The sequence below is a fragment of the Sparus aurata genome, chromosome 15 (genome assembly GCF_900880675.1).
Source record: "Sparus aurata chromosome 15, fSpaAur1.1, whole genome shotgun sequence".
NCBI lineage: Eukaryota > Metazoa > Chordata > Actinopteri > Spariformes > Sparidae > Sparus > Sparus aurata.
The window spans coordinates 2,534,937-2,557,446 of NC_044201.1; the positions used below are offsets into that span (position 1 = coordinate 2,534,937).

The following is a 22,510-nucleotide window of genomic DNA, read 5'->3' on the forward strand; positions in this document are numbered from 1 at the left end:
GGCTCAGATAGATACAGAGTGAACAGTGATGTGATCAGGCTCAGATATATACAGAGTGAACAGTGATGTGATCAGGCTCAGATATATACAGTGTGAACAGTGATGTGATCAGGCTCAGATATATACAGAGTGAACAATGATGTGATCAGGCTCAGATAGATACAGAGTGAACAGTGATGTGATCAGGCTCAGATATATACAGAGTGAACAGTGATGTGATCAGGCTCAGATATATACAGAGTGAACAATGATGTGATCAGGCTCAGATAGATACAGAGTGAACAGTGATGTGATCAGGCTCAGATATATACAGTGTGAACAATGATGTGATCAGGCTCAGATATATACAGAGTGAACAGTGATGTGATCAGGCTCAGATATATACAGAGTGAACAATGATGTGATCAGGCTCAGATATATACAGAGTGAACAATGATGTGATCAGGCTCAGATATATACAGAGTGAACAGTGATGTGATCAGGCTCAGATATATACAGAGTGAACAATGATGTGATCAGGCTCAGATAGATACAGAGTGAACAGTGATGTGATCAGGCTCAGATATATACAGAGTGAACAGTGATGTGATCAGGCTCAGATATATACAGAGTGAACAATGATGTGATCAGGCTCAGATATATACAGAGTGAACAATGATGTGATCAGGCTCAGATATATACAGAGTGAACAGTGATGTGATCAGGCTCAGATATACAGAGTGAACAATGATGTGATCAGGCTCAGATATATACAGAGTGAACAATGATGTGATCAGGCTCAGATATATACAGAGTGAACAGTGATGTGATCAGGCTCAGATATATACAGAGTGAACAGTGATGTGATCAGGCTCAGATATATACAGAGTGAACAGTGATGTGATCAGGCTCAGATATATACAGAGTGAACAGTGATGTGATCAGGCTCAGATATATACAGAGTGAACAATGATGTGATCAGGCTCAGATAGATACAGAGTGAACAGTGATGTGATCAGGCTCAGATATATACAGAGTGAACAGTGATGTGATCAGGCTCAGATATATACAGAGTGAACAGTGATGTGATCAGGCTCAGATATATACAGAGTGAACAATGATGTGATCAGGCTCAGATAGATACAGTGTGATCTCTGTAGTGTTTTGAATGTTTTCTGTAAAGCCCTCTGTACATGTAAGATATGATTAGTAAGATGATGTCAGTACTCCTGATCTTCAGCCACCTTGTAATGCCCTCAAAAATGTATGCAGAGCAAAAATTACAGCTGGTCAAAATAAGACTGCTATCTATTGATCTTCATATGTAGTGTTTGTGTATACTGTTACACTTACATTATAGCTCACTTGACTTAGATATGTTTCGGTAAACAGACAGTGTTGGATGTTACTTACTGGTCTAAAGAAACATTCTGTTCACTCACCCACAGCTGTCTCCAGTGTTAGAAAGCCTCGACATAATGTACTCCCGTTTAGTTTTTTTACATTGCTTCTTTTCTCTGCCGCAGATGTGTTTGTGTTTACTGAATAACTTAAAGAGGCTGTTAACTTCTCTGCAGTAGCTCCCTCCTGGCCAGCTCGACTTCTTCTATCGTTCCTGTTGCACATTAGAGGGACAGCTGTCCTTGGCTGCTTACCTCTGCAGTACAGTACATAGGCATCTTGGACATGATGCCAGAACAGTTCATTCTTTGCCGCCAGATTTGGTCTGAAAGCAGCTGTACTCCTGTTGTTCCACTTTTACCCGAGGATGGAAACCTGGGAAAACAATGCCACTTCCTGTTTTGGTTTCGCAATGTCCTATTTGACATTATTTTTCCTTTGTTTTTCCCAGGAAAGATCCAGCCCCCTGGCAAACTGAATGTCATAGTCAAATTAAGGTTTATAGGGAAACTGTCTATGAAAACGTGGTCTCTTGCTAGTTTCAAGATAAAGACTTACAGTACAAATATGTATACAAAATATATAATACAGTACAAAGTATGAATGTGTACGACAGCAAAATTGGTTTGTTTGTTTATTCTGGCGACCCCTGTGGACGAAATTGGTTTGAGCACCCACATCTCACATTGTAAGGATCTTGGTCTGACCAGCATGTGCATTTGTGCACATGTTCAAATAAAGGAATAAAGAAATGTATTGTTATCAGTCGCAACAGCCTGGCTGGTAATGTTATTACCTTGTTAGTCTGTCTGCATGCATGCGTGCATGCGTGCGTACGTGCGTGCGTGCATGCGTATGTGTGTGCATGTGCGCGTGCGTGCACAGCCTCATGTCAAGATGTGGTCCTGGAAACACCTGCGGTAACTGACATAGAACTGGTTTGGAGTATTTTACCGAGTGTTTGGTGGTTGTGTGAGGCGGAGATCAAAATGAAGGCTGAGTTAAAAGATGGATGTGGTCTGATTAAGAGGCAGTTAGAGGGGTAGGAATAAGCAAAGGGCCACGCCCTCCCACTTTGTGCCCTTTGCCTACATTTGTTTAAAGTTGCGAATCACTGCACCGGACAGTCTCACAGCAAAGCCCAGGTCAGACCAAAGATTTGCTGGTCTGCAACGTTCTGAAAGCCTGCCAGTTCACACCAATATGACAAGATGAGACAGTGTATCAATGTAAACAAAAAAGTTGAAGTTGGAGAGTGTATGGTTGAGAGAATAAAAGAGAGCAAGGTGGAGAGTGGTTGTGGATGTCAGTGGAGGAAAAACAGTGAAGTCAGTTTAATATTAGGCTAAATTTCTCAGCTCTTTCTCAGCAAAAAATGTGAGATGGTTTTCTCTTTCCTCTGTCCAAACTGCCAATTCAACCAGCTGACAGTTTGGAAAAGGCTTAACCAGCTGATTTCGCTACAAGGCATTACGTGCATTACATTCTAATGCTGAGACAGACCAGTTCACGCCGCTGTGTCTCTCCTTTACAGTCTTCTGAAATTGTTTTGTCTTGTCACAAATCCATACATACAGTATATGTATGAGGTGCAGTACCAGCTAGGGGCATAATGATGGGAGCTGAGGACAGGTGGATCATTCATAGGACTTCAGTGTAGGGTTCACCCAATAGTGAATGGTGACTTTTTTAAGGCTATAATAAACCACGATACCTCCGATCCTGAACATTTGTGTTTATTCAGTCATGAAAACTTAGACAACGCGTTTATTTAGTTTGTTTAAGCAGATGTAATCAGTCAATGAAGATCTTTTTCTTCTGATTAAAATGTCTCTTGCTGATGCTCCCCGGTAGCTCAGTTGTAGAGTGTGGGAACCATACAGACACCCTGCAACAGCCAACTTGTTTTACTGTTTCATCAGAGATTTGCTAGCCTCTGTTTTCATAGTATATAAACAAAATGGTGGAGACTTTAGATTCACAAGATGCGAAGTGCTACACAAAAAATGTCCCTCATATAATGTTAGGGGATGAATAGGCAGTAGCCCTTTTCACACAGAGCCACCACATTATCTCCGCAGCGGAGGTTCGCCAATTATCCACCTTTGTTTGTTCACAGAGAACCAAGCAGCTCCGGAGTAAAGTCGCACTAGTGTGTCAATTCATACAGCAAGCCGGCGCTGTAGATCCTACAGAGGTGTGGCAGTACACGTCATGATGATCATGTCTGTGTGTTTTCAAGGTGTTTCCCATTGTCCTCTTGTTAATCTTAACAGTTAGTGCATGTTAATTGTTAACACAAAAATACGTTTTTCACTCTAAATGACTTAATTACATAATCTCCATCAATAAACTGGACGCTGTCTGACTCTGTCACATGCAGGGAAGGAGGCTGTTTTCTGGGGCAAAGTTCACTGAAGTTTTGGTCGGGAAGACAGTAACTACAACAACACAATATTCGAAAGAGACAAACACTTGGCGGGGACTGATGCTGTTTTATGGGCAGAAATGTGACAAAGATTAGGTAGGACAGGATGACAGACTATTCTCTAAGTCTGCACCATGTTTTTCCTCATATAAGTTGCCAAAGACACTACCACTTACTATGTTACTGTTATTTGGTCATGTAACATTGCTTTGTGGGACATGTGTCTTTATTTTGTTGAGTGAAGGATCTGTTTAGTTATCCATTCACACAGGCACGGTTCGCCTCTGCTGCACCACTGATATTACCTCCGGAGGCGCATCAGAGGCGCAGCTAAATTTCACTCCTCGCCACATCTGCAACTTTCACCCAGAAGAGGATGTGGAGAACTGCCACAGGATCTCTGCAGTCAAAGGGCAATGTGAATGGGGCTAATGTAGTAACAAATTCTTGCTTTATGTGTTATCAGCACAGCCAGGTTAAGACAGTTTGTCTGAGTTATTGGAGTTTAGAGAGCGTGTGTGACTCTTGCATTCGAGATCTGTCTGAGCTCTTTGCATCTGTGTAAGGACACTGGCAAAATGTCGGACATATTTCTCTAGTTGATTCAACAGCCCTGCAGTGTCCAGATGAGCGTGGGGGCTGGGAGACCTGTTGGGATGTGTATTGAATAAGAACAAAGACATGCCCTGTAATGCTAATGATGTGTTTGGTCTCTGTCACCTCTCAAGATAAGCAGAGGACGTTTGTGAACACTTTTATAAACTGATTGCCTCTCTTTTATCATTCACCACTGTGTGAGGAATTTCTGATAAGAATATCTGAAAATAATACAGCGCAGTGACAATCGTTTCTGCTGAAGACGTGTACGGGAGCGTAATAGTTCATGCATCTTGTAACCATCCACACCCAGTGAAATATTCCAACCAAATACTTCAAATACAAATATGATGACGAACAGAGCATATTTAAAGATTATCTGTCATATCATGAGGACACCGATATTATGCTTCAGCTTTTTGTTTTTCAACAGTACTGCATGGAAGTCAAAGTAATGCGGCCAGGAAATTGATGATTGAACAGCAACGGGACAATAGACTTATATAAATGTAATTTTTCATGCTGTTAGATTACTGTTAGACCATGCTGTCAGTTGTGTGCAGAAATCCCATAGCAAACCATTGATATTATATTATGATATATATTGAAGCGGAATATTTCATTAGGTAAAAACATGTTGTGGATTTAAGGAAATTATTACATCTATTTTTTCCATACATTTCAGCTTCTGGAATTTTTAATACTATGAACTTACTGTTCTACAGCTAGCATCTTTGTTGTAACAACCTTGTTTAGCCTTTCAAAAATTACTTTCTTACTGTGGCAAAAAAAAAGATATTTTAAATGTTGCCCTCGGATTTCCCCACCCACCAGACGGAAGGGTCCAGCAGTAACTTGCATGAGAAATTACATCTAAGTAACTGCAATAATGAACAAGAAATCATCTCTTACACTGTAATAGTTTGTCCCAGCACCATTGAATATAAAGTCAGCCAACTCAGACGATGAAACATGCCCTTTTTTTTCCTTCCTGTTAAATCATTAATTCCCCAGCCATATTACAAAAGCGTCTGATTAATGCTCTACTTGAAAACTGTAAATGATCATTTAGAAATCAGACTATAAATGAGAGGCAAATTGGTGTATATATACGCATTCTGCGCATAGAAATGGTTCCTGTGCCTCTGAGCAGGACACAGTAGTCATAAAGACTGCAGCTTGTTTTTCAAGCAACAGGTAACAGAAACATTGTAGGTGCAGTTTGAATTTTAAGGTTGTGGGTTAAAAAAAAACACAAAAAACCGAGAAGTGACTAAGAACCAGTAATTAATTTGTAAAACAGAAGCATCACTTGGACTGAAATTAACCTGTTAACTAGCCTCTATTTTGCTTGATAATTAACAGTATATCTCTGCAACTACAAGATCCATTTGAATAATCACAGTATTATAAAAAGGAACTCTTGAAGTATTTGTTCAGTATGTATGTATGTATTTATGTGTGTATATATATATATGTATATATATATATGTATGTATGTATGTATGTATATCACTGGGTCCAAGTAAATTAAGTTGGCAAATAGCATTAAAGTTTTTTTTAATTACCATTTTAGAATGAATATCTATGAGGAATGATGCAGCTCCAAATCTCCAGGAAACCAGTGTTGGGTTTTAGTCATGTGCCATTTTGACACCATTTAAAATTTCTCAGGTACCAAATTATACATGATACATGTTACCATAGATGTTGAAAAATTACCTCAATTAGATCTTTAAAAAGATAGAACATACTTTGCTGGAAATGCATTCTTCCATTTTTGAAAAATAAGTCTCCCTTCAACTCAAAGTTGTTCTTGGACCATATATCAGAATTTTTACGATTGGATTAATTAACTTCACAAACCATAACTTTAAGAATAATAGAACAGAATGTGATAAATGTTGAGGGGAGAGAGAAGTGTAAACTCTCTAACATCACTGGCTCTCACTAGAAAGCCTGTATTTACTGTCTCAGAAGGGCACTCAGATATGCTGTAATTGAGGCAAAGAACATAGTCCCATTACTGGTTCTTAGCCACCTTCTCTCCTGACAGGGGACAATACAAGTCAAGTCAAGCATGTCAGGCGAGGGAATACAACAGCACTGATGTGCACAGCAGCTTTCAGCTTTTTAATGACAAAAGATGTAATCCTCCCCCAGTGTGATGGTTAAAATGTCATGCCAACAACTGTAACTGGCAAGAATGCGTCTGTCACACCAGAGAACACAAGGATGCAGACATAGGTGCAGTTCAGTCATTTTGCAAACAAATGGCTTATAGGAGGTTTAGGGAAAAACCAGGAAAGCAGTCCAGCGCAAACGTATCCAAGGGAGAAAGCGTTAAAGTATATGGCAAGGCAAGGCAAGTTTATTTGTATAGCACAATTCAGACACAAGGCAACTCAAAGTGCTTTACAGGCGCATACAAACTAAATTAAAAGACAAAAATTTCATTTAAAAGACATTAAAAATTGCATTAAAAAAGACATAAAAACAAGTAAAAACATTAAGAAACAAACATCAAAACAAGTAGGCTAAAATAGAAAAGCTTTAAAAGAAACAAGACTGTAGAATAAAAGTCACAATGCAGTTCAAAGACTTGAATTGCTTCAGTTAAAAGCAGTTGCAAAAAGATATGTTTAAGTCTTGATTTAAAACAGGTGAGAGTTGGAGCAGACCTGCAATTTTCAGGGAGTTTGTTCCAAATATGTGGCGCATAGTAACTGAAAGCTGCTTCTCCATGTTTACTTCTGACTCTGGGGACTGAAAGCAGACCGGTACCTGACGATCTCAGAGGTCTGGATGGTTCATAACGCGGCAGCAGATCAGAAATGTATTTTGGCCCGAAACCATTTAGGGCTTTATAAACCAACAACAGGACTTTGAAATCTATTCTTTGATAGACAGGAAGCCAGTGTAAAGATCTAAGAACTGGAGTGATGTGATCTACTTTTTTGGTTCTTGTTAGGACTCGAGCAGCAGCGTTCTGAATCAGCTGCATCAGTCTGATGGAGTTTTTAGGGAGTCCTGTAAGGACACCATTACAGTAGTCGAGTCTGCTGAAGATAAATGCGTGAACAAGTTTCTCCAAATCCTGCCGAGACATAAGCCCTCTTATCCTGGATATATTCTTAAGGTGATAGTAGGCTGATTTTGTAACTGTCTTAACGTGGCTGCTAAAAGTCTGAGACTTTTTTGAAGAACCCCTCTGGTAAAATATCAAGACAGCAGAAGGAAAATTTCAAATGCTGTATAATGTATGTCTTTCAGTTTTTTGTCATTAATTGGATCAAATTGTGTCATGGTATTAGAGTTGGTTTAAGATAGACAAAACGACAACACATCTCCTGTACCTGGCACTGACCGCTTGTCTAATGTTCTGAATTTTGGCAGTGAAGAATGATGCAAATTCATTACAGGCCCTGGTAGACAGATGTTCAGAGGCTACTGGCACAGGAGGGTTTGTTAGCTTGTTGACAGTAGCAGACAAGGCACGAGCATTATTTTTGTTCATGGTGATAATGTCTGAGAAGAAGGACTGCCTTGACTTTTTCAATTCTAAATTAAAAATGTAAAGTCTCTCTTCATGAATGTCAAAATGAACCTGGAGATTTGTTTTTCGCCACCTGCGCTCAGTTTTTCGACATTCTCTTTTTTTCCATCTTGACTAGTGTGGTGTTTATCCAAGGAGATTTTTTTTTTTTTTTGCCATATTGCCATATTCTATATTGAGTTTATAAACAGATACGTAAGGGACTGTGCACGGACCCAGTTGCAGGATGTGGGAAACCAGGAATAGTTCATATGCAGTTTTAATGACCAGATTCAACAGGTATAAAGCAAGATCACTCTTAATCGTTGTGGTGGAAAGGGTTTGCCAGGCAGCCACAGGCAAAATAGTATTCAAAGAAGTATGTGAAAATCTCAAAGTTGGGGCCAGAAAGTAGGTGAGTTTAACAGGGAACCGACAAGAGGGGTTGGTCAGAAGCAGGCAGGGTTGGCAGCAGGAAATCAGTCTGGAGGGATGTGCTTGAGAGTCTTGCATGAGGGGAAGAACAGTCTAGCAATGAGTGTCTGTAAGACTGGGGTAGGTATACTGTGCTGATTGGTGATGAGGAGCAGCTGAGAGAACAGTTGAGAGGAGTTAGCTGATTAGGTGATAATGGCTGGTGACAGGGCAGGAAGAAGGGAGCAAATGCAACTATGCCAACTGTGACATAAGGTCCAGGGACACATGCAAAATCTCTGGGAGAAATAAACACAAAAAAGGTGTGAGAGCACTTGACACAAAAGGTTCTAAGGGTAGAATAGAATAAAATAGAATAGAATAGAATATGCATTTATTGTCAGTACGCACATGTACAATGAAATTGTGAACATCTAGGGTACATCCCAGTTCTCTTGAACTGCATCCACATTTCCCTCATTTCCATTTTTTCCTTGTGTCTTAGTCCCACCCATCGACATGTTTTAAGAAACATAAGACATCCTGTGTCACGTGAACCAGCATGCGACAATCAGTTGTCAGTCAAATTTAACAGACGCAGAGACTTTTGATGAATCTGTGTGCATGTACACTGTGCTAATACTAATAGAGGCACACAGTCGTCGATGCTCAGCACTGTTTTATCTCTGTAGCCTGTTAACTATTTAATAACCACCTGCATATGAATAAGCTGCACTCTGTGTACTGTGTACTACTCTGAGGCATAGAAACCATTCCTTCTGGCAGAAGGCCTCTATATTATGTATTTGTGTAATTATGATTGTGAATTTGATATTTGATAACCCAGAACATGTTTCTGGTGTCTTTCTAACACTGAACATTGTTTATTAGTCCAAAATATTTTAGGAAGAATTTCTATGATGTAGCCTAACCTGACACTCCGGATTTTACATTCTCCCATGTGACTGAATGGAAATTACGATAAATTATTTAGTATTGTTTCTTGCTGACAGTGTCTCCCCGGTCAGCGTTTTTTCATTGAAAAGACAGATGAAAAACGCCGTTTGTGGTTCTTTTGTTGTTCAGACAAACAATTAACACAGATTTTTAACCAAATGGTGAACTTGGGAGTGAAACACTTCTAGTGGTGTTGTGACTAACGAGATCAGTACGATGAGCGGCAGCATTCAATCAATAACCAATATCTGATAAGGTTGGGCAGTAAAAAGACTTCTTTGAAGGCTCTTCTGTATCCTCGCTCATCACTCCTCAGAGATTGCTCCTCGCTTCTCTGAGCAGAAGTAAGAGCTTTGAGTCAGCCCGTAAGATGGTGGACCAGAATGATGGAGAATCAAGGAAATATCAAATAAGTGACTTGAGATGTACCCTAATATAACCTGGCAAACTGAGAATGTAGCACGAAAAAATAACACTTACACCTGGAAGGGAGCAAGTGAAACTAATCAGAGCAATCTCTAATGCAGAAATTAGAACAGTGTCATGCAAATGCACATACACTTGTGTTCTATGCGGTATGCAAACCTTTGCCATGTGGCTAAGAGTCAATGATTTCATAACCCTACAGTCTTATCTTTTTCCGGCATTCTCCATACCTGTCATGGTGACCATAATAATATATTCAAACTGACAATGGATTTCACTGATTTTATACTTTGTGCATAAGCATGTCATTATCCCCCTTCTGTCAGGCCTAGGCTGGAAGGAGGACTCAAAAGCAGGGCGAGAACAGTTAAACCAAGATTTTATTCTGAAAACCTGAGTTTCTCCTGAGAGATGAGTGACAACACAATGGCTATTAAACTCTACATAAACCAGAAACATGAAAAGGGGAAAGGGGAAGGGGGACAAGGCGAGGAGAACACAAAAAAACCAAAACAGAAGGCGCTCCGAATGGAGGGGAAAATAAAAGGCAGAAAACTGGTCTACTCTGACGAGGACTAACTATGAAATTTATGCAACAAAGAACGCTCCAAAAGGGGGGATACAGGGGCTACAAAAAATTACTCTACACTGATATATCTAATTACAAAGAACAGAAAACGCTCCAGAGGAGGGATAATCAAATAACAAACCAAAATACAAAATAACAAAAACACTCCAAGGGAGGAAAATCAACAGCAAACAAAACCTAGCTTCACTCTGAGCTGAAAAATGTTACAAAATATGGAATCATTCTTCTGAGGAATAAACAAAGGAATTGAGAATACAAACACACTCTTGGTCTTGGAAACAATGGCTGTGGCAAGGGCTTGTGGTACACGCAGGACAAAATACTCTGGCAACGAGACAGGGGAAGACACAGACTATATACACATCAGGGGAGGGAGCACAGGTGAGAACAATCAGGGATTAGGGGAGACGTCAGACCGGTGACACAGAAGGAAGGGCAAGTGACCTGAAATGAGAGGAGAGTTATATTTCAAAATAAAACATGAAATTCACAAGACAGAAAACCCAAGACAGGACGACCCTCTCCGCGATGTGACACCTTCTCTGGCTGAAGAATTTTTCATTTAAATAATCTGCAGTGCTCACAATTTACAACTTTTATTAAGATTCACTGCTTTAAAAGACAATATGCTGAAAAATAATAAATTTCAACAGAATCAAGCCATTTTTTCATGTATATTTGTGTGAACATCTTTAACTTTATGATACTGTATAAATGTATAATGTTTGCATTGTGTCTGCCTCTTTTTTTGTCCCTTTAGAATAGGATACCAGCTTCCCATATTCGCTGGCTTCTGTATCATGTTCATCTCTACTATCAGTAAGTTAAGCCAACATGTCTTGCCTGTTTTTTACTTTATGCACTTTTAGAGGGCCTTTAACACCCTGCAGCACTAGTAGCACTTTCTTGTGTTTTCCTGCAGCACTGTAGCACTTTCTTGTGTTTTCCTGCAGCACTGTAGCACTTTCTTGTGTTTTATGTGTTGTTTTTATGTATTATTTTATTGCTTTGATGTAAAGCACTTTGGGTACCGTCTGGATATTGTAAAGGGCTATACAAATAAAATTTGATTGATTGATTGATTGTCTTAATAATCACAAAATCGTAATGCTTGCATCATGCCTGATGTCTCTTTTTTCTATATTTCTGTTGTGCTCACTTTCCTGAAGTGTTCGCCTTCTCATCAAGCTACGCTCTGCTGTTTGTGGCCAGATCACTTCAAGGTGTAGGATCCTCCTGCTCATCCGTGGCTGGTAAGCCTCCTTCTCCCTGTTGTGATACAATGCTCATATCCAGTCAGTCTATTCAACCATCCACTATTCAGTTTATCTGAATACATCTGAAGCTAAATGAGTATTAGATCTTGTTTTACAGATTCACCTCTAAACTTAGATTTGTGCTGCATTATGAGTTATTTGTACCTAAAATGTAAGGTGAAGAGTATAGGGGTCCCAGGAGGGAGGTAAGTCACTTTCTATGATGGCACAAAAGTATTAAAGAAAAGAACTACATGCACAGTGTTTCTCATTCCTCTTCACACAGGACTTAAATGTTGCTATACTGTGGTATACTGATTTATTTTATTAGCATAACAGCTGGCAGAGGTAATGTTCACATGTTTTACAATGGTTTGCTGGAGATTTGGTGCTGCATCATTCTTCACAGAAATTCATTCTCAAATGGTAATTACAAATAAATAATAATAATTAATGCTGTTTGCCATCGTCATTTACTTGACATTTATACGTATTACACATCTGAACAAATATTAGTGTTCCTTTTATTATGATACCTTGATTATTCAAATAGACAGATAGAATTGATTTCCCATAACAATTAATTCAATATTGACTTAGCAAGGGATATCTCAGTTACAAAATGCTGTAAATAAAGAGTGGTGTGAGATGATGTCTTTTTGTGGGCTATTCAGAATAGCATTGCCCTGGTTCCCTCAACAAAAAGCCTATGAGCTTTATAATTAAACTGTGGGACATTTAATGGTGGGTTTTATGTTTGAGAACAAAACATGTAAATATCTTCAGCCTGAGGCAACTACACACCTTATTTCTCACATTTAACTGAAAACCAATTCAAAACAGAATTTGAGATCGTTTTTTTCAGGACTACAATCTACACCACTCTATCATGTCAGGAACCCTCTAACCTGGTTAACCCATATATAACCCATTATAAAACATATTTAAGCTTATATTAACTAGTGCAGTGCCCGTAAGAAAAGTGTATTCCTATAATAAAGTGGGAGGTTAAGGAGCTTTTTCATGGATGGCCAAATGAGGCTGTGTTTGAAGGTGGGACGTCAGGGATATTTAGGCTTGTTGTGAAATCTGATATTCCAGGGTATAATTGGCTGTTTTTGACTATTTTTGATTTTGCCATTATATTTCATCTTAAAAGCTATTTACTTTGTGTTAATACAGTATGTCAAAATAAAAAAAATAACTGTACAGTCACACATGGGAGGTTGTGCTGAAAATAATGACACCATGGACCTAAAATCACAAAAAAAAACATGAAATCCGAGTAGAAAAAGCTAGATTTTTTTAACCACAAATATGTTTAACAATCCATTTTTAAAATTTTTTTTTACTTATGATGCAAATATAAATTGTTGTTTATCTAAATGTGTGCATACATTTAAAAAATTTACAAAGTTATATGTAACTATTTACATTTAAATGCAGGCAATGCTCAGGTCTGCCTGTGCTCCTTCCAGCTGAATGAAGAGCTGCACTGCCTGCTCCACATTCAGCTTCTCGTCATTATTCTGACTCGTTAAACAAAAAAACGACTCCACTACTCACTAAACACACTACACCAAACACTACATAGCACACTAACTACACACTCCAAACACGCTAAATGTCACAAATCTCTCAACTCTCACACACACCGACCGTCGTTGCATGTCAATCATCCACCTAGGTCCCTCCCACAACTTCCTGTTCCTCAACAACCAAACTTGCTGCTTGGACACTTTTGTGACAAAAGCCTGTTTTTACCGTTTCTTTCTGCACCAGACACAAAGCAAACGTGACGGCAATGTTCGCAAAAAAGCGTGTCGGACATTATTTACCCTAAGTCCGGTTTTGGACGTGCCGATGCTTCCGGTCCGTCGCCTCGGGAGGTGGGCCGTGTAGCTCACAGCTAGTGGGCTAGCTGCTAGCTAGCGGCTAGCTACACACGAACATCCACATATTCCGATTCCACTTTGTTGTCCGCGCGTCTCCGGATCTCCTCAGACCCAAACAGACTCGGTTCGGAATCGTTTAATCTCAATAATCCACAACAGTCAGTTTAGATGCACAGAACAGAACAGAACGGGACCGAACCGCCGGCAAAATCTCGGTCCAGCTCGCGCCGCTGCAGGTATAAATCTGCTTGTTTCTTAAGATGGGGGGGTCGCGGTGGGCTCTGCAGTGATTGGCTCTGGTGCGCGCGTGGCCACGGTGTGCAGTGATTGGCTCTGGTGCGCACGTGACTGTAGTGGCTCCGGTGGACAATGCTCGTGGAATTTGTAAAGCATTTATGAAATAATTTATTACCGGTATCATTGCAGTCCAAACAAATGCGAAATATCACACCCTTGAACCACGCAGCAGCCATGTTGAAACTCTCAGGTCAGTCTGATCCTGATCCGCAGAGATATTTGAGGAACACATACATACACACACACACACACAGACAGACAGACAGAGGTTCTGTGTATTTATAGATAGATGCAAAACTCTTGCCAAAATGCAACCTAGGTTTTTTTTTGTGAACGTATATGAGTCAAACCTTCGTGTAAAAGGGTAATTACGAAAGAGGCACGTTTTCGTTTTACCGTAGTTTCGTTTTCGTAATTTCGCTATTTTATAAACACTAAGAAAAACTTTGCTCGTAGTATCACCAGGGTCTCTACACATGAACTTGAGCATTGAGAACATTGTTTGTGTACACAGAGTTTACTAAAAAGACAGCTCACGTTAGCAGATGTTTCCTCTGCTCGCTGTTGTCCTGGCAGCCGAGAAGTTTCAATCTCCGGATGTGAGGTAACATGGAGGAGAGTTAAGGTGGACCGCTCCTAAAGCTTAGTTCCATATAAATGCACGGATTATTCATTGTTTTGTCATTAGCGAAAAACAATATTGACCTTAAAGTTGAAAAAGGAGCCTCATATAAGAAACAATACTAAAATCAAAAGCCGGAAAAGTCACGTAAGATTCGCGTGGATAGTTGTTGCTGGAAGACAGTAGCGTTCCACCTTAACTCTCCTTAAAGCACTCCCATTGAAAATTAGCTTGCCCGAAAAAGAAACTCTGGTAAATCTTAAAAGTGCCTCTTTGATCATAGTTATGCTTTTACATGAAGGTTTAACTTATATGCATTCACAAAAAAAGACTAGGCTGCATTTTGGCAAGAGTTTTGCTTTAAGAATTCAATTAAATGATTTGATTAATGGTTAAAATCTGCCTATGGAAAAATTTATTGGATTTAATGATTCTAGTATCTAATTATAAAGATTGCATAGTCAAAGATCAATGAAATGATAAAGACAGATTTAGGCCCATATATTTCATCTAAGAAATATAAGTAAAGATAGAAATTTTCCTCTTTCACCATCCTCCGGGGCCATTCAATTATAGACCATGATGTTCCTGTTTCTCTGCTGTGTCTGTGTGTGAAACTCTGACATAGACAGAGGGCAGAGGAAGCTGTTTTGGTACACACATTTGCTGTCAGTGGTGGGTAGTATTTGCAGATTTACTGGCCAAAAGTCAAATCTACACACATTTGACCCATAGGGGGTGTTAATTTCAAAGCCTCATTTGCTTCCACGAGAAAAGGCATTGTATATCGAAAGATGGATCATAGGACTTTATTATCCAATAATAGATCACTCAAATTCAGAAAAATTGTCTGTAGATTAGTGTAGATTCAATAACTAGAGCATCCTCAAGACTTTGATTAACATGCTCATCTGTGGGTTTAGCTGGACATGGTGAGGACAGTTTCACAGGGAAGTTTATTCCACTGATGTAGACATGTATTTACATTTATGGCATTTATTTGACCCTTTTGTCCAAATCAACTTACAGTAATTCATACATACGTTCATACACTGATGGTGGTGGCTGACATGCAAGGTGCTGATCAGCACATCAGGAGCAGTTTGAGGTTCAGTGTCTTGCCCATGGACGCTTCAACATGCTGACCAAGGGAATCAAATCAGTGACCTTCCGATAACAAGACACTAGCTCTACCCCTACTCAACAGCCACACATATGTATGGTGGAAGATTTAATCTTGAGGACGGAATCGGCACATGTGATGAAACCAGAGCAGCTCAACACATCGAGTGAAGTGTATGGGAGACTGAGATATCCTGACCCACCATGCCTTGTGGAAAGTGTCAAATTAATTGTACTAAATTACAAAATGACATTATCGACATCAGTAAACAGAGGACGCTGTCTGACTTTCTCATTCGCAGGGAGGGATGCTGTTTTCTGGGGAGCTTAGGGCTGAAAGTCGCTGTAATTTTTCAAGACAGTAACTACAACAACCAAATACACTACCAGTTACAATATTACTGTTGTTTGGTCCTGTAGTGTGGCTTTGTGGGTTGAAGTGTGGGACATTTCTCCTTTATTTGATAAATGAAGGTTTAGTTATCAGACAGTGAACACCATCAGAACGACACACCCCTGATCTGCGCATCCGGCTTTTCCATTCACACAGTCATGTCACATGTCGTCTCGCCTCTGCTGTGGATCTGATATTCTCTAGAGTCAAATCAGAGCTGCAGCGGAACTGTTCCCCCCTCTGAAACTTTCACACAGGCGATGATGCAGAGAATCGCACGATTCCCGCACTGAAAGGGCACAGTGAATGGGCTACTAAGGCGAGATCCTACAGCTACACCATAACTTATCGCAGCATTTAGCCAGTATCCTAGCTCTTGTGATGGTAACAATCAACACCACATCAAAAACTCACAGGATTTTGCCAGCAAGGAGAGAGAGATAACACCGGACCCAGATGAAACAAAGGTTCCTTATGATGTCACATCACTCTTTACATGTATTCCCACTCAAGAAGCTGTTAGGATGGTGAAGAAGCACCTGCTACAGGACTGCACTTTGTCCAGCAGATCCAACTTCACCCCAGATAACAACAGGCATTACTGGAACTCTGTCTGACTACCACCTACTTCCAGCTCATTGAAGGTTTCTACAGACAGAAGCAAAGCTGTGCCATGGGCTCACCAGTGTCCCGAATAGTGGCCAACTTCTAAATGGAGGATGTTGAGAGCAGTGCCTTGATTACCTTCACAGGAACTGCTCCTAGCCACTGGTTCAGGTATGTGGACGACACTTGGTCACAACCAGAACAGGGGAAGTTGAAGCCTTCACAGAACATATAAAGGCTGTGGACAATAACATCAGGTTCACATGGGAAGATGTCAGAGGAGACAGGCTGCCCTTCTTGGACTGTGCAGTACACATTGAAGAAGACAGAAGCCTCAACATTGAGGTGAACAGAAAACCTACACACAGAGAACAATACTCGACTATCACCCCCCACTGGAGCACAGGTTGGGGGTTATCAGAACCCTAAACCAGCGGGCTGAGACCATGCCCACTAATTCAGAGAGGAAGGAGAAGGGACAGCAGCACGTCAGGGGAGCACTTAAGCCTGTGGCTATACCCACAATGACTAGTTCACTCGGTTGAAGGCTTTTTCTGCATCCAATGCATGCTTGTTGTAGTGATGAATAAACCATTGAATGAAAAAATCCTTGTGTGTTAGTGAAAATGTCCTTTAGGGTCTGTGACAGTGGAGTTGTGCACAAATTAGGTTTTAATGTTTATTAGAATAGATACCCCTCGTGTGTGTGTGTGTGTGTGTGTGTGTGTGTGTGTGTGTGCGCGCGTATAGATAATGTGAAAGATTGAGAGAATGATGGAAGGGAATGGGGGGCAGGGGGTTAGAAGAGCCAGGGGTAGGCCTGCACGATATTAGGAAAATCTGCGATGTGCGATAACACTGTTCAATATTGCGATGACAACATAACTTGCGATAAATAAACAAATATTGAAGTTTGCATATTATTAAAGGGACAGTGTGTAACGATTTAAGTAATTTATTAACTCAAATCAATGTCTTCGTTCATAAGTAAGTCCTCATTGGTGTACAATTACCTCTGCCAACAATCTGACTTATCCTCCTGAGTGAAGAATTACTTATCTGAATATACATAGCACGGGCAAGCTCTATGGAGGCCACCATGTCTTTCTGGTTTTAAAAAAACTATGGACTGCCGAGAGGGACACAAAGCACTACGTGGTACTACGTAGTAAGGCTAAACGCATTTTTGCTCAGAGCCAGCTTGACTGAGAGGGAGCTCAGCAAAAGCGCTCGTCACTGCCCCGGAAAATTTGAAAGCCTGCGATTTTTGTTTTATAAATGGAAGACCACACTTATGCCACGCCATAGGAGAAGGGTTACCTCATTACTTGAATCAGTACAAATACTCCACGCTGTTGGGAAAGAGTCCATATTTTGAAAATGAGTTTCTTGTCCGTCAGGGCCACCGTAGCTTCCGGAACGTCTCCAACGTCTTCAGAACGGGAGGGGTGAGCAAAGGAGTGTTGCAATGGAGAACCTCACAGCTAGATGGCGCTAAATACTTGATATATTACACACTGTCCCTTTAACTATACAGTTAATGATGGCTAACGTTAGCTTTGAATTGTTCGTGAAGGTCTTTATGGTTCTATATCAGGTGGTGATGGAGGTTGGTTGTATTTCCTCTAGAAGTCGCAACAACTGCTCGGCATGTTGAACACAGTACCTGTGTTCCTAACACTTCATCCCTCCTGAATCCAAAATAAGTCCACATAGCAGAAGTGCTGTTTCTCTTTACCAAAAGGTCTTCGTCGACCACATTTTCATAGCTTTTCTCTCCTCCCTCTGCCATCATAGTCTGGCAACCACTGCCAAACTGATGCCAATTCATTTTGTCAGGGTAGCTAACGGCAAGCTGGGGCTTCATCTAACTGGCCTTTGTATCCGAGGCTCTGTCTGATAGGCTAAATATAATAATAAACACAATGATTTTTCTTATTCATAGCTAGTCAGGCAGTCTTTTGTGCTGTGTTTATTGCACATGTTCATATCGCGATGGCGATGAAAATTCGTCTGTCTATGTCTATCTATGTATAATTTGTCCAGAGAGATTTTTGTTTTTTTTTACTTTTTGATCAACGTTGTTTTCAGATTGGATGTAGTTGTTTGAGTTGTTGCATGATTTCTTTAGTGTATTGATAATTAAGTCTGAAGTTCGCTCCTCCAAGCTGCCTGCCCTGACGTTGAACCTGTTCTTTTTGTTTGAAGTGATTGGCTGTGGATGAGTGTTGTTGGTTTTCAGTTGTAAACATGTACTCTGTGAAATGTGATATTGTTGATGTTCTTGGTTAGTATTTTGAGTTTTTTGACCATGTAATACTTGACTAAGTTTTCCGGATCATCTGTGGTTTATTCAGTCAGCGCAATGTTGAAACTAGATTGTCCCAGCATGGTTTGTTTCATGGTTTTGTAATCAGTGGGAACAGAGGTGCACTGGGTGGTGAGTGTGTTGATGTGGTGATTTGTTTGTCCTCTGTGAGATTGTCGATTTGTACTTGACTGAATTCCCGGCTATGGGGCAGTGCTTGAAATTCCTTATGCAGCACCTCAATGAGAGCAATTCTGGCGGCAAGTTATTTTCAGTGGAAATGATAATGTAGCTTACTGCTGTGCAGCATTGTGGTTTCAGAGAGGTGAATGGTGGTGTACCTGAGCTGAAGATCAAACCCACAAAAAATCTGGATCTCGCTAGGACTGTGGTACAGTAAACCATTGTCTTACTAATGTAGTCGCTTCTAATCAAAAACGTCTGATAGAAAGTTGCAAATGAGACTAGTGACATGCCCAACAGTTGGCTGATGTAAATACTGACATTTTCAACATACTATATATATATATATATATATATATATATATATATATGTATGTATATATTTAACATCTCACTCTCACTGGAGTCTGTTCCCTTCCACCACAAGACAGCCATCATTGTCCCTGTACCTTAAAAGTCTGCTGTGTCTAGTCTTAATGACTACAGCCCTGTGGCTCTCACCCCCATCTTGATGAAGCGCATTAAGAAACTGGTTCTCCCTTACATCAAAGACAACATCCCTGCCAGCCTGGACTCTCACCAGTTTGCTTTCAGAACCGACAGATCCACAGAGTATGCCAAATCTACTGCCCTTTACTATGAAGCTGATTGGAAAACTAAACACTAGGCTTCAGTACAACATTCTGCAACTGGATATTGGACTTCCTCACAAGCAGACCCCAGAGACTACAGACTGGCAGTCGCACCTCCTCTCTGTTAGTGCTCAACACTGGAGCCCCCCGAGGGCTGTGTGCTCAGCACCCTCCTGTTCACACTGTACACCCATGACTGTACTCCTAAACATCAAGAGGACTCTATTATGAAGTATGCAGACAATGCCTAATTCATTCATCACAGCTCATATCAGGAAGAAATCAACAGTCTTCAAGAGTGGTGCACACAGAACATTCTACTGTCAATATCAGCAAAACCAGCGGAAGCTGTTTGTTGATTTTAGAATAAAGAAGGCAAAGACACAGACTCCTGTCTACACTAGAGGAGCTGAGGTGGAGCATGTGAGGTTAATAAATGTTCCTTGAAATTACCATCACTGAGAACCTCTCTGGGTCTTCATACATCACCACCCTGGTTTAAAAAGCACAGAAAAGGCTCTACCTTTACAGAGGAGAAATAAAAAGCATCCTGACTGAAAACATCATAAACTGGCATGAATAATCAATCAAAGCCCAGGACAGTAGGGCTCTACAGCGGTTGATTGAAACCACCCAAAACATCACTGCACTCTTAGAAATAAAAGTGCTAAGTAGAACCATATAAGGTTCTTCAGCTTGTCCTCATAGGAGAACCCTTTTTGGCTCCAGGTAGAACCTTTTATAAAGGTTCCACCTGGAACCCTTTTGGAGGGTTCCAGGTGGAACCCAACATAAAGGGTTACACCTAGAACTGTGTGTGTAAGGTTCCACCCAGAACTCCCCATTAGAGGTTCTACAAAGAACCCATACTGGGGGTTCCACCAAGAACCCTTTCGTTTTCCAAGGGTTTCATCTAGAACCCACACAGGGAGTTCCACCCAGAACCCCTCAGTAGAGGTTCTACAAAGAACCCACGCAGGGATTTCCACTAAGAACCCTTTCGTTATTCAAGGGTTTCATCTAGAACCTGCAGAGGGAGTTCCACTAAGAACCCTTTCGTTTTTCAAGGGTTACGTCTAGAACCCACACAGGGAGTTCCACTAAGAACCCTTTCGTATTTCAAGGGTTTCATCTAGAACCCACACAAGGAGTTCCACTAAGAACCCTTTCGTTTGTCAAGGGTTTCATCTAGAACCCTCACAGGGAGTTCCACAAGAACCCTTTCGTTTGTCAAGGAGTTCCACTAAGAACCCTTTCGTTTGTCAAGGGTTTCATCTAGAACCCTCACAGGGAGTTCCACAAGAACCCTTTCATGTTTCAAGGGTTTCATCTAGAACTCACACAGGGGGTTCTAAAAACATCCCTTTTCAAAGGTTTTCACCTATAACCGTCTTGTCTTCTGAGGGTTCTATAAAGAACTATATTGTATTCTACAGATCAGTTTAGTTCATATTATAATATGGTCATTTATCATGTTGACATTGAACAAACATTCAAAAAAATTTTATGAGAAAAACATTTATTTAAAGATAGTCCAACAGAACAGGAGAGGCTGTGTAGGTCCCAGGGGAGAACAGGTCAAAAGTTAACATAGGTCCAGTGGAATCAGCAACATGACAGGCCAAACACATCATGCTGTCCTCAGTAGGTGAATTTGTGTAATCTCCAGCAATGGTGACATGGCAGAAAGGGGAGACAAAAAAGAGTTTTAGTTCCATCAATCCAAGGTGCACTTACTGCATTTACTGTGCCTTATTGTAAGCTATCTACAAACAATAAAATATTGCATGGTCCAATGAAAGGAATCAGAGTACATACTGTACGTAATAATTGTGACAGTGTAACAGAATCATGCGAAAGTGAAGGATCCCCACAAAGTTCTCACATTGATTTAAATAATGTTGAAATACTTTTCAGTCTTATGTAACAAGTACTCAAAATGTTACGTATTGTAACAATAATGGAAATCTAGAGACGTCAGTATGCCAACATCAAACAAAATGTATTGGTCCAAAATATGTATTAAATAAGGGATATTTTTTATCAATATGTACTAACATAAAGGGCAGCAGCAGGAATTGGAACCATTAACAAGAACATAAAGCATGAAATCCCATGCTGCAACACATCTACTCACTACTCCCCACTTCCCACACAGTTGTATAGTCTCTTCACTGAAATGGGTACAACACTGTGGTCCTTGATCCCCAACATAAATTTTTCAATGAAAATAAGAGTTTTTCTCAGTTCTTTTGGGTACTGGACAGCAAAAACAAAATAGAGTGACATTAATGCACTCATAGCATATGATATGTCCATGCTGCTGTCCTCAGTCAAAACCTGTATACCATCCAGGTATAGGGTTATCCTTTGTGCCTGCAAAGGGTTCCCCTCTTGTGTGTTATGGAGCATGATTGCTGGAGTAGGCACGTTTGGCTCCTATGCAATAAAAACAGATACATATCAGTAAATAAAACCTGCTGTGAAAACAGCAAAATGACACAATGTTGCCATAATATGGATAATGCTAATTCCAAAATTTTGACCTTAAATACAGTATTTACCTCCTGTAGAGTGTATAGAAAGGATGAGTCCTCTCTGAAAATGGAAGGTAGCAGTGCAATTGCTGCATCCCTAATGATTCCTGAGGAAATAAAATTATTCTGTAATATTTTTTGTTTTCAGAAATACAGATTGTGGCTCCTATAGATACACATATAGGCCTAGATACCTCGTCTTACTGAATCATCTAGGCAGTCATTGATTGCCCTCTGGCAACAGTCCTTTAGGTCACACATGGATGCTCTTTGAACAATCTTTGTTGCCATTCGATCCAGCTCTGTGACCATTCTGCGATCAGCTTCTACAA

At 40.3% G+C, this 22,510-nt stretch overlaps 1 protein-coding gene across 1 annotated transcript in view; it reads left to right on the forward strand.

Moving 5' to 3' along the window:
• The window catches only part of slc18a2 (solute carrier family 18 member 2), a 131,231-nt gene that overhangs the window by 51,037 nt on the left and 57,684 nt on the right, over positions 1 to 22,510 (forward strand). The window contains exons 4-5 of the mRNA XM_030441746.1: positions 11,087 to 11,145; positions 11,496 to 11,579. Coding sequence (XP_030297606.1) covers positions 11,087 to 11,145; positions 11,496 to 11,579 — 143 coding nt within the window. The remainder of the gene's footprint in view (positions 1 to 11,086; positions 11,146 to 11,495; positions 11,580 to 22,510) is intronic.